The sequence below is a fragment of the Leptopilina heterotoma genome, unplaced genomic scaffold, assembly GCF_015476425.1.
Source record: "Leptopilina heterotoma isolate Lh14 unplaced genomic scaffold, ASM1547642v1 Lhet_275, whole genome shotgun sequence".
Lineage (NCBI taxonomy): Eukaryota > Metazoa > Arthropoda > Insecta > Hymenoptera > Figitidae > Leptopilina > Leptopilina heterotoma.
Genome location: NW_025110983.1, coordinates 1,032,501 through 1,048,276, shown reverse-complemented (window position 1 = coordinate 1,048,276; position 15,776 = coordinate 1,032,501). Strand labels below are relative to the sequence as shown.

Here is a 15,776-nt window from a genome sequence, read left to right as displayed (position 1 = left end):
GATAACATTTTATATTTCGAAATTAATTTTCATAATCAAAAATGAATCTATAAAAAAAAACTTTGCAATCGAAAAAATTGTATAATTTAATATAATTATTATTATATAATTATAATTTTATAATTTAAAATAAATTTTTATAATTTTCGGAAATGAAAAGTTAATTTGCAGAACATTTTCTTAAAAAAAAATGATTTTGTTATAAAAATCAAAAACGAAAAATTATTTTATAAAAAGTTTTCGGAGTGAAAAAAATACCCCCCTCTCATCTATCTTGTAAGTGAGATATCAAAAGTGATCAGAAGCTATTGTAAACATGTATTTTTTATCAAAAATTATTTATTTATTTCTTAAGTATATCGATATACCTACATTGACATTTTTTTTTATCTTGTACATATTTTTCCTATCGTAAGACCACAGATAAGCACTTCACTTGATAATCTTAGTATTAGCAAACCTTAAGATTTATTCTTCTACTTAAAAAAAAACAAATAATGTAAAATAAATATGTTTACAGAAAAAAAGAAGAATTTTTTTCTTTCTTCAACTTGTCTTCGTCTTTTTTCTTTCGTCCTTAATATTTACTTTGTATAGTGTCCATAAAACGTAAAGTAAACCACAGGTGAAAATGATATTTGTCACCCAAGTGACAATTGGCAGCATTAATGTGTCTCCAATTGGAATGTACCAAATAAAATCATTTGGATGCTAAAAATAGTTATTTTTAAATTTAATTTCTATTTTTCTTTAAGGATCAGATAAAAGACTGCGTTGGATTTATTAAATAACGAATAAATAAATATTTCCAAGATAGGATTACCAAAAATTCGAAATTTGATATTAAAGTATATTTGTTGTGGAATTAGTTTAATGAATTTAGAAGTGTACGTAGTAACCAATAGTTTTTAGATATTGTAGCGTTTCATTATTTTCAACATATTCGGGATATTTTTTGAACTATTTGTAAGCAATTCTTTTTCGATTTTCACGCGTAAATGACTTGTGCTTTTTTTTTTTTTATTTTGCCGCATTATAAATTAAAACTTATTAATTTAACAAAACTATTTTAAAAAAAAATATAAAAATCGACTAAACGAGTATAAATATACTAGACAATTTTGACACAACCGCAACCTCCAAGGTAAGGGACAATGTTGTTTAATATGTAGTCGTCGAAAAATAAAAAAAAACATTGGAAAAAAGTAGTTTGGAAAAAATATACGTTGGTAAAATAATAGGTTGGGAATTTCAACTGGTGGGGAAAAATGTCCACCACCACCGTCATTTTACGATTATTCCACAATGAGCCGGGATCAAAAACGTACGATGGTATCATACGTCATAGACTTAAAACATTCTTATAGAAGGCACACCACTTTTCAAAAAGTTGTCCAAACCGGAAGGAAAGCATATTTATATTGAGTGTATTTACGAATTAAAAATTACTGATACTTTACCAAATTAAACGGAATTTCCCTCCATTTATCAACGACATCCGAGCAGGGTGAGCAAAGTTCAATTTTCGACACTCGATAATCTTTGACACGCTCTTCACAGCCAATGAGAAGTTTGGGTTTGGGAATTTTTAATTCAACATAACCGCCACCTTCACGCGCTTCATGGTAACGCTGATGAATTGGCAATGTCAAGGTCACTTGTGAACCAATGAGACGCGAGCACACAGTCACATTTTGTGTACCCGCATTTTCAGCAAATAATTCCACATTAAATTCACCAACAGAGCACGCTGTTAGCTACGAAAAAAAATATCATTTCTGAACGTGAAATAAACAATTTATTTAATATTTATTATAAAATAATTTATAGGTATTTCAAATTTTGAAGCCTGTATATACTACTATCTCGTCCAATAGCTTGGAACTATTTTTTTTTGTGATAAGTCAAAATGATTTAGAGAATATCAAAGTTTAACAGGATAAAAATAATCTAGTTAATATTTACTATATATGCTTTTTAAGTAGGTGTTCACATAACCTATATTTGCTGGCAACATAATGGATAACGATTTTTCTAATATTGCAAAAAGAATTGCAGTAGTTATATTATTATTATTATTATTATTATAATTATTATATCATTAAAAGAAATTTTAAATAATATTAAAACATACTTCTCCTTTCCTGACGAGTTTTGAAATTTCATCAACATTCACGTAAAAAGACGATGGAAATTCGAAATATAATGCGACATGACAATTATTCGCCTCGAAATTCTTGATATTTATGTGATATCGAAGTGTTCTGAAACAGAAAAATAGAATTTGGTATTATTGTATATTTTATGTAAATCCAAGTAGCACGTAAAGTTACTGTTATGTTACATGTACTTTACAATTATAATACAGTGTACGCAGTAATATTAAAATATTCACCTTAAGGTTTCATTCAAAACAAACGTAACGGCTTTTTTAAAATTTTTACCCCCTCCCCATTCAATGCAAAATTAAATGGCCGTGAAGTAGGTTTCAAAACATAACCTCAAAAATTACCTGTGAAATCCGCCATTTGGTATTTCAAGATTCACCTCAGCACTTAAAGAACTCGTGAATTTGATGAAGGGACAAAATAATAATAAGAAAACAAATTTATTCATTTTATTACATAAACACTACTTTAATACAAAATTTCCTTTATTATTATATTTAAAAAAAAAATATTGACATTTTCAACATTTACAACAAACACGCACGTAATTACGCATCTTTCTCGATGGTAAAAAAAATATGTAGAGATTTTTACTTTCTAACATTACGACTTACGTTCATACCAACCAAGTATCTCTAGTGATTTTGTGGTAATTTGAGTGTTTGACAAGTTGCATCACCTGGTGACAATTTTTTGAAACACGTAATCATAATAATGTAGAGATTTTCTTCGGCTTACTATTAAACGACAAATGATAAGTCAGAAAATTTTATAATCAGATTTACTTTATGGATTTTCTAGATTATAAACTTCAACGGTACAATTTCATTTTTAAAAAAATTGAAAATAATTTGAATCTGAAGAATTTTATAAAATTTTTTTTTTGTAAATAATTGAATTCCTGTGAAAAATTTTATTTTTGAAAAGAATTGAATTCTTGGGAAGAATTTTTTTTTAAATTTCCTAAATAATTGAATTGCTTTCGAAGAATTTTATTTTTTACGAAAATAATTTCGAATTGTTTCGAATATTTTTATAAACATTTTTGTCAATAATTATGTATTCCTATAGGAAGAATGTTATATTTTACGAAAAAAATTATATTCTATGATCAATTTTATTATAATTTTTCAAATTTATAAAGCATTATATATCAACATTTTTTTTTTAAATAAATGAATTCTAGAGAAAAATTTTATTTATAAAAATATATTAAAATATTTCTTGCGAAGAATTTTATTCTTTTTTTAAATAATTGAATTCCCATTAAAAAAATGTATTATTATTTGTGAAAATAATAAAATTCTTAAGAATAGAATTGTATTTTGAAAATAATTAAATTGTATATAGGAGAATTTTATTAAAATTGCAATTTTTATTAACTAAATCAAGTAAAGAATTTTGTCGAGAAATTTTTTTAAATAATAGAATTTTTAAAAGAATTTTATTTAAATTTTTCGAAATAATTGAATTTTTCAGAATTAATTTTTTCAATTATCTGAATATATATTCGAATTTTTTCGCGGGAAACTTTATTAAAAACATTAAAAATAATTAAATTGGTGCGAAGAAATTTATCAAAATAATTAGTAGGTAAGTAATTGAATTCCTGTGAAATTTTTATTAAAATTTTGTTTAAATAATTAAATTCATTTGGAAAATTTTATTATGATAGTAGATGTTAAAAATAATTGAAATGAGGAGAATTTTTGAAAATAACTGAAATTTTGACAATTTTATTAAATTTTTCGAAAATAATTGAATTTTGGAGAAGAATTTTATTATTCATAAAGATAATTGAAATTTTGACAATGCGCTCATTAAATATTGAAAAAAAAAATTTTCACTATCGTTATTTAACAATATTATATTTACCATAGTGTTTTTTTTTTTTTTTTTTTTTTTTGTTTTTTTTTTTTTGTTTTAATATTAGGTGTTAATAATAGATTTGTTTGTATTAAGAAAGAAGAAAACGTGTGTCATTTGGAATTTTTTCTACTGCTAAATAGAAAAAAGAATAAAATACCAAAATAATACAACAAATACTCTGCATAATAAATTTAAAAATATAAAAAAAAAAATTTAAATAAAAATAAAAAAAAATAAAATAAATTTAAAATAATTTATAAAATTAAGTAAATAATACCCATAAAATAACAATACTAAAATGACCTATTTAAAGTTAAACACAAAACGTGTTTAAACACTATGGACAATAATGATCTGAAAATAGAAAATAAAATGACAGTTATATTTAAAACTCTAGAATGATGGTGGGGGAGAAAAAAATAGATGCATTAAAAAAGTGCTTTTTTCCAAAATAAAATAAAGATAAAATGAAAATAGAAGAAATTTTAAAGAGCAAAGGAATTTTAAACTAGGGGATGGAGGACTTGTGTTTCCAAATATGAATAATTTAAAAATAGAAATAACTACGATAAGGAGAGAGAAAAAAAAGCCAGTGGGTTATTTAGCCAAAGAAGAAAAATCTAATTTGGTTACATTTTTTTTCATCACCCTCACACTCTTTTTAGAAGAAGAGGAAGAACATATACATATACGCGCATACAAACATGGAGACACATAAATTTAGAGTGTTAAACTTATATAGACACAAGTGTATTTTTAATTATTTTAAAAATAATAGAAGGTAAAAATTTTAAATTCAAATTTTTTTTTATAAATATTATAAAATTTCAATGTTGAATGAATTTAAATTAGAAATTTTAATGAACTTCGATTTTTGAAAAATTTTAATAATTCAAAATCCTCTAAAATTTGTTGTAGAAATTCAATTATTTTCAAAAGTATAATAAAATTCTTATCACAAAATTCAATTATTTTCAAAATTTACAAAAAATCGACAAAATTCCATTAATTATCTTTATAAATGAAAAAAATGTTCTTCAAAATTTAATTATATTTTCAAAAGTAATAAAATTCTTGGCAAAATTTCAATTATTTTCAAAAATTTTCCTCATTTCAATGATTTTCAATAACTACTATTTTAATAAAATTACCCAAAAGAATTCAATTACATTTAAAAATAATTTTCATAAAATTGTACGTAAACATTTGATTATTTTCATAAATAATAAAAATTTCATAGGAATTAAAATATTTACAAATTTTTTTTATAAGTTTCTTCGCAATAATTCCATTATTTTCATAAATAATAAATTTTTTACGCAGGGATTCAATTTTATTATTTTCATAAATAATAAAATTCTTTTTAAAAATTAAATTTTTTTTTTGAAAATAAAATTCTTTGCAAAAATTTAATTATTTTAAATACAATTTTAATAAAACTTCTCCAATGATTTTAATTGTCATCATAAATTATACAAAATTTTAAGCAATATAATATTCTTTGCAAAGAATTTATAATTATTTTCGCACAAATAATTTAATGTTTCACCAGAATTGAGAATTATTTAAAAATATTTTTATAAAATTTTTGTTAAAAATTCAATTATTCTCACAAAAATAATAAAATTGATTGCAAAATTTCAATTATTTTCAAAAGTTTTAATAAAATTTTTGGATAAATTTCAATTATTTACAAAAATTTTAATGAAATTCTTGGAAAAATTTCAATTATTTTCAAAAATTTTAGTAAAATTCATTGCAAAATTTCAATTATTTTTCAAAGTTTTAATAAAATTCTTGGAAAAATTTCAATTATTTTCAAAAATTTTAATAAAATTCTTGGAAAATTTCAATTATTTTCAAAAATTTTAATATAATTCTTGGAAAAATTCCAATTATTTTCAAAAATTTTAATATAATTCTTGGAAAAATTCCAATTATTTTCAAAAATTTCCCCCAATTCAATGATTTTTATTTTATCTGTTTCAATCAAATTTTCCAAAAGAATTCAATTATTTAAAAAAAATTTTTGATAAAATTCTACGCAAATATTTAAATTACTTTTATAAATAATATAAACATTTCACAGGAATTCAATTATTTACAAATTTCTTATATAAATTTCTTTGCAATAATTCAATTATTTCATAAATAACAAAATTTTTGTATAGGAATTCAATTATTTTCATAAATTATAAAATTTTTTTACATTAAATTTTTAAAAATAAATTAAACTTATTGAGAAACTTTGGTAAAATCGTATTAAAAATAATTGAATTCCTACGAAAAAGTTTTTTATAAAAATTTTTGAAAATATTTGAATTTTTCTAAAAATTTACAAAATTTATGAAAATAATTGAATTTTTGTGAAGAATTTTATTAAGATTTAAAAAAAAAATGGAATTTCTACGAATTTTTTAAGGTATTTTTTATTATTTTTGAAAATTTTAATATAATTCTTCGCAAAAATTCAATTATTTTCATAAATAACAAAAATTTCATAGGAATTTAATTATTTACAATTTTTTTTTTTATAAATTTCTTCGAAATAATTCAATTATTTTCATAAATAATAATTATAATTTAGATCAGTGAAACGAAATTTGTTATAGAAAAAAGGATATAACAAACAAAATGGGTATATATTTTATTTGTTAATCATTTTTTTTTTTTTTTTTTTTTTTTTTTTATTTCTATTATTATTATTATAAATTATGAAAAAATACCTTATTTTCGATTTGTTAGACAATATTTTTTAAAGAAAAGAAAAAAGATTTTTGACTTAAAAAAATTCTTAAAAATTAAGAATGAAATGAAATGGAAAAGAAATATTACTCACACATTGCCGAATGTTCATAGTTAGTAAGAAGACGTGTATTAAATGTTACATTGTTGCTGACGCTCAAAAATAGCTGCAGTTGGCCCAGAAGTTGTTGAAAGGAGTCAGACGATAAGGATACAGAGAAAGATGATGAGGTGGATGACGAGGTATCTTTCTATGTTCATATATATCTATATCATGTTGTACGAGGGTAAAAATTATCAAGTTAAATAGCGTAAGACGAGGAAAATTCAATGAGAAGAGAAAAATGAAACGAAAAGGAAATTATAGAGTCAGAGAGCGAGAGAGTAGGGGAGAAATTAAATTTAATTATTCCAGTCGGTCTATACACGTAATAATATTTACTCTGCCGGATGAAACACAATTTTTTGGCATTGTGCCAAATTTGTAATTTTGCATTTTGATGAGAGAGAGAGAGAAAAGGAGAAAAAAATTATTTTCTCATAATTTACAATTTTTTTCCTTTTCCCCATTTTATCCCCTTAAATTATAAAAATTTTCTAAAACACCTAAAATCATACATTTTCTTTCCTTTTCTTCTTATTTTTAAGAAAAGTTTATAAAAATTTAGAATTTTAAAAAATAAATAATAAAAATAATTAAAAATTTAGAATGTAATTTAGAAAAAAAATTTTAGTTTAATCGTCATTTATGATGATTATTTTCAGAATTTTTTTTCGTCTACGCTGTTTAGTATACGGTTTGCCAAGAAATCATGCTTCAATTAATATAATGGAATTAAAAATACGACAGATTCATTATTTTGTTATCTATTATTATATTCCTATTAATACATATTTAGAAATAATTTTAATATCACTTATTATTATTATTATTATTATTATTATTATTATTATTATTATTATTATTATTATTATTATTATTATTATTATTATTATTATTATTATTATTATTATTATTATATAATAAAAAATTTTTTTTGTATTATATTTATATTTTTAAATATTATTTTTATAGTTTGACAATAAAATTATTTAAAAAAATATAAATTATATGGTTATTATTAAGAATACAAATTTTTTTCAGAAACATAAACAAAAAAAATTTATAGAAAATTTATGGTTAACGAATTTTCAGAATTCTTTTTATGTAAACGCAAACAAATTTGTTAATGTAAAAGAGAGTAACAAAAATTAAAGTTTTTTAAAAACGGTTAAATGTTTTCTTAGTTTGTTATAGTAAACTAATGATTTTCATAAATATTTTCAATTTTCGAGAAATAAATAAAAAAATTTTAGTATGAGTTCACATGGTCTGACCCCATATATTGTTATATGAGGTCAGACCATGTGAATTCATACATAAAAAATTTATAAATAAAAAATAAATAAAAAAAATTAAAAAATGTTAGTACGAGTTCACATGGTCTGACCCCATATTATATATGTTATATGGGGTCAGACCATGTGAACTCATACATAAAATATTTTATTTATTAAAATATTTGCAAATACATAAAAAATTATTATAAATATAATTATAATTTAATAATTTATTTATAAATATAGAATAAAATAAAAAAATTGATTATAAATAATAATAATAATAATAATAATAATAATAGGTAGGTAATAATAAAAATAAAATAATAATAATAATATTTTTTTATTAATAAAATATAAACATTTTTTTGTCCATTAGCAAATATTATATAATATTAATAAATTTTTGGGGAGTATTACGTGTGTTATATTGCTATTAATATAATTATATGGTGTCCCATATTTGTGGAATTTTGACGGGCTGTGCTCGTCTCACTTTTATTATTTCTAATCCGACATTCCCGACTTCACTAACGGCACGAGATATTTTTGTACGGTGCCAAGTGTTGTATATAGGAAAAACATAGAGGAATGTTGACTAATTCTCATCAACGACTCATTTTTGGCATTTATGCCTCACTCAATCAATTATAAATATACGTTCAATTTCGAGGGCCGATTTTTTAAATTATTTATTCATTTCTATTTTTTATTTACGAAAAAAAATAATTATTAGAAAAAAAAACCTTTTTTAAAGGTACCGTCCCATGACGGCGTAAAAGCGTCGGCGTAAAGCAGAAATCGTGCGATAGAAAGAGATGAACAGATATCACGTTCTCACTCACTCACATGGTTTACGCTTTACGCCGACGCTTTCACGCCATCATGGGACGGTACCTTAATGCCGATTATTAAATATTTACACAATGTAGACATTTATTTATTGTAAATTGGGTCTAAAGTATTATCATTAGCCTTTGGGTGCATTCACAACTTTTATGATTAGAAAATTTTTTTTTGTCATTTGTTTTGTCTAATTCAAAGTAAAATCGTATTAATTTGCATTTAAATTTACGATAATTAATAATTGATTTATTAGAAGTAAATTTGAATGGAAAAAATATATAATTATTTTGAATTAGACAAAAGAAATGCATTTGTTATAGTTATTGTAGAGACACCTTTACAGCTAAGTGTGAACGCAGTTTTAACATTTTTTTCCACGAACAGAGGTATGAATGCACCCTTACTGTAAGCTCGCCATAAACTATGCATTACTCAAGATATGTTTGTCTATTGTAGACTCAACCTAATCTTTATTATTTCAGGTTATGCGTAACTACCCATCCTTGTATAGAGATCGTATTAGACCTAACCTTTTTGACAACATTGTTTACTAGTGATTCGCATTGGATAGTCTACTTTGTTTTTTTGAGTTCTAAATTAAAAATTTTTAAAGAATGAAGTCTTGAAAAACTAAAGTGTGTACAAGTGGTTTTTCGAAAAATTTATTTTTTTTGAAAGAGTAACGCAACATAAATCGTGTGTACGAGACCGAACAAACCAGACGTAATGTAATACATTCATTGGTGATGGCTCTTGTACTTGGGCCAAATTGTTATCCGTTAGTTCACAAGAAACTTTTCCGCCCGCTATATTATAAACTTCCATTTAACAGTGTGATTCACTTTTTGTTATTTTTAATTTTTCATCACGTTTTCTTTTTCTTTTTTTTTTTTTTTGATATTAAAAACTTTACAAAAGTTTAGGAAATAGTAACAATAACAAAAATAATGATAATGATAAAATAAAACAAAATAATAATAATAATAATAATAATAATAATAATAATAATAATAATAATAATAATAATAATAATAATAATAATAATAATAATAATAATAATAATAATAATAATAATAATAATAATAATAATAATAATAATAATAATAATAATAATAATAATAATAATAATAATAATAATAATAATAATAATAATAATAATAATAATAATAAAAACAAAATAATAATAATAATAATGAATCAATAATAGTAATAAAAAATAATAAAATAAAAAATGACTTTGCTAAGGATCGAACCTCAGTCGTTTAATTAGAAATCAAGCGCCTTAACCACTAAGCCAATCAATAGAAAATTTTTCTGAATATGAACGTTTCAAATTAACTTAAATTTAATAAGAAACTTTAATAATAGTAAATATTTTAAAAAAGTACAATTTTGAGAAATTTTAATTTCAATTCTGTTAAAATTAGTTTCAATTTTAAAAACTTTAACGCAATTCGTTAAAAAAATTCAACGATCTTAATAAATATCAAAATTCTTTACAGAAATTCAATTATTTTTAAAAATTAAAAAAAAGTCCTCGTCAATATTTCAATTATATTTAAAAATATTAAAATTTTTCGCCGAAATTCAATTATATTCAGGAATTTTAATAAAATTCATTGCAAAATTCAATTATTTTCATAAATAACAATATTTATCACAAGAATTCAATTATTTTTGAAAATTAATAAAATTCTTCGCAAAAATTCAATTATTTTTAAAAAATAAAAATTTCACACGAATTCAATTATTTAAAATAGAATTTGCAAAAAAAATTTCAAAATAATCAATTGTATTCAAAATTTGTCACTAAATTCTTCGCAGTAATTCAATTATTTTCAAAAGTAATAAAATTCAATTATTTTCAAAAAATTTTCTTAATTCAATAATTTGTTTATATATTATTTTATTAAAATTTCCCAAAAGAATTCAATTATTTAAAAACAATTTTAATCAATTACACAAAAATTCAATTATTTTCCAAAAAAATTAAAATTTCATATGATATATATTAATATATATATTAAATATATTCTATATTTAAAATATAGAATTTGCATCAATTTTTTTTAAAGAAATCAATTGTTTTAAAATTTATTTCAAAATATTGTTTGAAAGAAAGCAATTATTTTAAATGCAATTGTTGTAAATTCAATTATTATGAGTCATTTTAATAAAATTCTTTGCGAAATTCAATTATTTTCATAAATAACAAATATTTATTACAAGAATTCAATTGTTTTTAAAAATAACAAAATTTTTTACAGAAATTCAATTCTTCTTAAACATACTAATAAAATTTTTCACAATAATTCAATTATTTTCATAAATAATAAAATTCATGTCAGGAATTCAATTATTTTGGAAAATTTTAATAAAATTCTTTACAACTTTTCAATTATTTTCATAAATAATAAAATTCATAGCAGGATTTCAATTATTTTTAATACAATTTTACAGAAATAGCTCAACAAATGTAATTATCCTTAAAAATTTAATTTCAATTCCTCGAAAAAATTAATTACCTATTTAGAAAAATGTTTTTTTTTAAATTCATTGGAAGAATTCAATTATTTACAAAAATATTAGAATTATTCACTGGAATTCAATTACTTTCAAAAATTTAAATAAAATTCATGAGGCAAAATTTCAATTATATTTTCAACAATTTTTCTTAGTTCAATAATTTGTATATATTAATAATTTTAATAGAAATTTCCAAAAGACTTAAAATATTTAAAAACAATTTTGACAAAATTTTACACTATTTTTCAATTATTTTCTAAAATAATGAAATTTTACTGGAATTCAATTATTAAAAATAGAATTTGCATAAATTTTTTCGAAAAAAATCAATTGTTTAAAATATTTTTATAAAATTCTTCGCAATAATTCAGTTATTTTCATAAATAATAACATTCATTGCAGAATTTAAATTATTTTTAATACAATTTTAATCGAATTTCTCGAAAAATATAATTATTCTTAGAAATTTGATTAAAATTCGTCGAAAGAATTCAATTATTCGAAAATTTGTTAATAAAATTATGTATAAGAATTCAATTTTAATTCAATTATTCAATAAATTATCTATGTTTGCATTTAAATAATTGAATTCTCGTAGAATTTTCTAATAAAAATTGATCTAAAAATGAATTTCAGTTAAAGTTTCAGAAAATAATTGAATTTTTGGAGAAGTTACTAAAAAATTGCAATTTTTAGAAATAATTGAATTTTGCGTAAATGGTTTCAAATTAAAATCTCTTTGAAAATCTGAATTTTTTGTACTTTTAATTAAAAATTCTATATGGAACCTAATTTTTTTCAAAAAGCAAAATCTAAATGTTTTTGAAATTATTTCAATTTTTTATTTTCTAATTTATATTTAATTGAAAAATTTCCGAATAATTGAAATTTCACGTATTAAAATTGAATTGTAATCAAATGAATTAAAAAAATTCTCGAAGAAGAACTTTTTCAAAAATTATTAATAATAATTGATTTAGAAAAGAATTTTAGTTAGAAATTCTAGAAAATAATAATTGAATTGTAATGATGAAAATAATTTTTAAGAAGTTACATTAACAATATTCATATAATATAAAATAATGATTTTATCACTCGGTCACCTCTTTAATTATTATAAAACATGAAGATATCGATCACTCCGAGTCTTCGACTGGAAGTGATCGATATCTTCATGTTTTATATTAAAAAATATTCTTATAAATAAAATTAATTAATTAATGTTCTTATAATTATAAAATTAATATTCTTATAAATTGTTGAATTTCAAAAAGGTTTGAATTTGAGTTTTTGAAAAATTTTAATTCCTATGGAAAAATAAAAATAATAATAATAATAATAATAATAATAATAATAATAATAATAATAATAATAATAATAATAATAATAATAAACTATTAATAATTACTGTAAAATAGTTGAAATAATAATAATTATAGTATAATAGTGATAATTAACGTTAGGCGTGTAAAATAAAATACAATGAGGGATGAAGCGCAAGGAAGTGTGGGGGATGGAGAAATGAATTAATATGCGTAACAGGAGACAAAAAGTTGAGTATTCGTAGGGACAGTAGTGTATAATCAGGCGCGAGTGCCAAATTCAAATCCGACAACTACGGATGACTCAAGCCTCAAGGCTTCGTTCTCTCTCTTTCTCTGCTCTCGCTTTTGCATCGGTCGACGTTGGCCCGGTTTATTTCCGTCCAATCCCAAAATAATCTTTAGATTCGGTCTCTCCATCTCTTATGTATATATATATTCCCGTCAGCTTCAAACCAAAAATCATCGCTCCTCCCTAATGTCCAACTACATTTCCTTTTTACTCTCTTTTTCATTTTTATTTTTATTATTATTATTATTATTATTATTATTATTATTGTTATTGTTATTAATAACACTATTTAATACATTTATTAGCAATATTTCGCAAATCAGTTTGTTTATAACAATAAATTATTATTTATTCATAAATTAATAATTATTTATCACCTTTTTCTATTTATTTTATTTAGATTTTTTATTACGATTTTTTTGTAATTCATATTTTTAAATTTCCCGCCAAAATTATTTTTGCAATTTTGCGTTCAAAACTCAAAATTAAATTTTCGTTACAAAATTTTTGATTATGATTTTTTTATAATTTATATTTTTTAATTTCCCGCCAAAATTATTTTTGCAATTTTGCGTTCAAAACTCAAAATTAAATTTTCGTTACAAAATTTTTGATTATGATTTTTTTATAATTTATATTTTTTAATTTCTTGCCAAAATTATTTTTGCAATTTTGCGTTCAAAACTCAAAATTAAATTTTCGTTACAATAAGTCGTTGAAAAAAATACAAGAAAACTAAAAATGTAAATAAATATATAAAAATATAAACATAAATAAAAAATATGTATTGTATATAATAATAATAAAAAAATAATAATTATAATAATAATAAATAAATATTCTTTTTTTATATTTTGTCATACGCATAAATTTTGTCTAATGATGCCAATTATTTGTATATATTATATATATATAATGAAATCTATTTTTGCAAAATTAGAAGAAGAGAAAAGAAAGAAAAAAATTTTTTTAAATAAATACTCGTTAATAAAATTTTATATCTTTGATGACTAAGAATCAATATAAAAAGTTATTTTTCTCTCCGAAGCTCATCGCATCGTTAAAATTGAATTTTCAAATCGTGTGTGTCAATCAACACAGGAAAATTCATTTGAAAATTACTATTTTCAATTTGGAGATATTTCAACAATTTCCGGTTGCCCTTGACATCTGGGGATGTATGAATAATAATAATAATAATAATTATAATTCATTCTGGAAATATTATCGTAGAAAATTTTTTTTGCTTTTAATTAAAAGAAAAATTTTAAAAAAATTAAAAATATATAAAATTACATTCAATTAAAAAGAAAATTGTATAAAAAATGTTATACAAATAATTATTTGTATAAAATTTTTTATTTGAATGTAATTTTTTCTTCATACCTTTATTAGTGTATAACTGTATTTTGTAAAAGTTTTGTTTATTTTTCTATTTTGATTTATTTTGATTTTTGATTTTTGATTTATTTTGATTTATTTAATATTTAATATTTTAATATTTATTTAATATTTCTATAAATATTTTTGATATTTCCATATATATCAGAGTCTATAAATAATGTTATTTCATTCTTTTACATATATTTTAAACTCTTATCTGTGAACGCTTGGCGTTTCGAAAGACTCTTGGACTTCCCACTGAAAAAAAAACACTTGGCGGGAAATTTAAAATTTAGTTAATTAAAATGAATGTTTTAGATTAAAAAAAAACTTATTAAAATTTATTCGTATGTAAAATTTTGCATAGATTTCAAATGAGAACAATTAATATAATTAATTGATTAAAAGAAAAAAAATAATTACATACAATTTGATTAATAAATTATTATCTGAAAATTATTGAATTTTATTACTTTTGAAAATAATTGATTACTGCGAAGAAGTTAGTGACAAATTTTTTAAACAATTGATTTTTTTCGAAAAAATTTTTTAAAAATTTATGCAAACTCTATTTTAAATAATTGAATTCATGTGAAATTTTTATTATTTTGAAAAATAATTGAATTTTTGTGTAGAATTTTATAAAAAAATTTTTGGTTTAATAATTGAATTCTTTTGGGAAATTTTATTAAAATGGTAGAATATTGAAAAACATTGAAGTAAGAACAATTTTTGAAAATAATTGAATTACTGCGAAAAATTTAATGCCAAATTTTAAAACAATTGATTTTTTTCGAAAAAATTTATGCAAATTATATTTTTAATAATTGAATTTTAGTGAAACTTTAATTATTTAAGAAAATAATTGAATATTCGTGTGAAATTTTTTAAAAATTGTTTTTATATAATTGAATTTTTTTGTGAATTTTTATTAAACTAATTAAATATACCTACAAATTATTGAATTAAGAATATTTTTTGAAAATAATTTAATTTTGAAATGAATTTTATTAAAATTCCTCTAAATAATTGAATTTTGTCGAAGAATTTTGCTATTTATTTATAAAAATAATATTGACATGTTGGCCACAATATTTTTTTTAGATTTTTTAAAAATAATTGAATTTTATTACTTCTGAAAATAATTGAATTACTGCGAAGAATTTAGTGTGACAAATTTTTAAAACAATTGTTTTTTTTCAAAAAAATTGAATATTAAAAATATTGAAAAAAAATTTTTAAAAT

The 15,776-nt window shown here is 20.6% G+C and overlaps 1 protein-coding gene across 1 annotated transcript; it reads right to left on the bottom strand.

Annotated features, from left to right (window-relative positions):
* Positions 1-321: 321 nt before the first annotated feature.
* On the bottom strand, positions 322-2,754 carry LOC122503958. Its single transcript, XM_043614750.1, has 4 exons — positions 2,513-2,754; positions 2,135-2,264; positions 1,461-1,757; positions 322-711 (listed from the first exon to the last, which is right to left on the bottom strand). Exons 1-4 carry the CDS (start codon positions 2,614-2,616, stop codon positions 547-549), a joined length of 696 nt encoding a protein of 231 aa, XP_043470685.1. The 5' UTR covers positions 2,617-2,754; the 3' UTR covers positions 322-546.
* Between the last annotated feature and the right edge of the window lie 13,022 nt (positions 2,755-15,776).

Bases quoted from the DNA above. Each gene is read 5' to 3' on its own strand.
- LOC122503958 (XM_043614750.1), bottom strand. From the start codon at position 2,616: ATGAATAAATTTGTTTTCTTATTATTATTTTGTCCCTTCATCAAATTC. The intron at 2,265-2,512 runs GTAATTTTTGAG...TTTCTGTTTCAG, and splicing joins CCAAATGGCGGATTTCACAG to AACACTTCGATATCACATAA. The intron at 1,758-2,134 runs GTATGTTTTAAT...TTTTTTTCGTAG, and splicing joins AACTCGTCAGGAAAGGAGAA to CTAACAGCGTGCTCTGTTGG.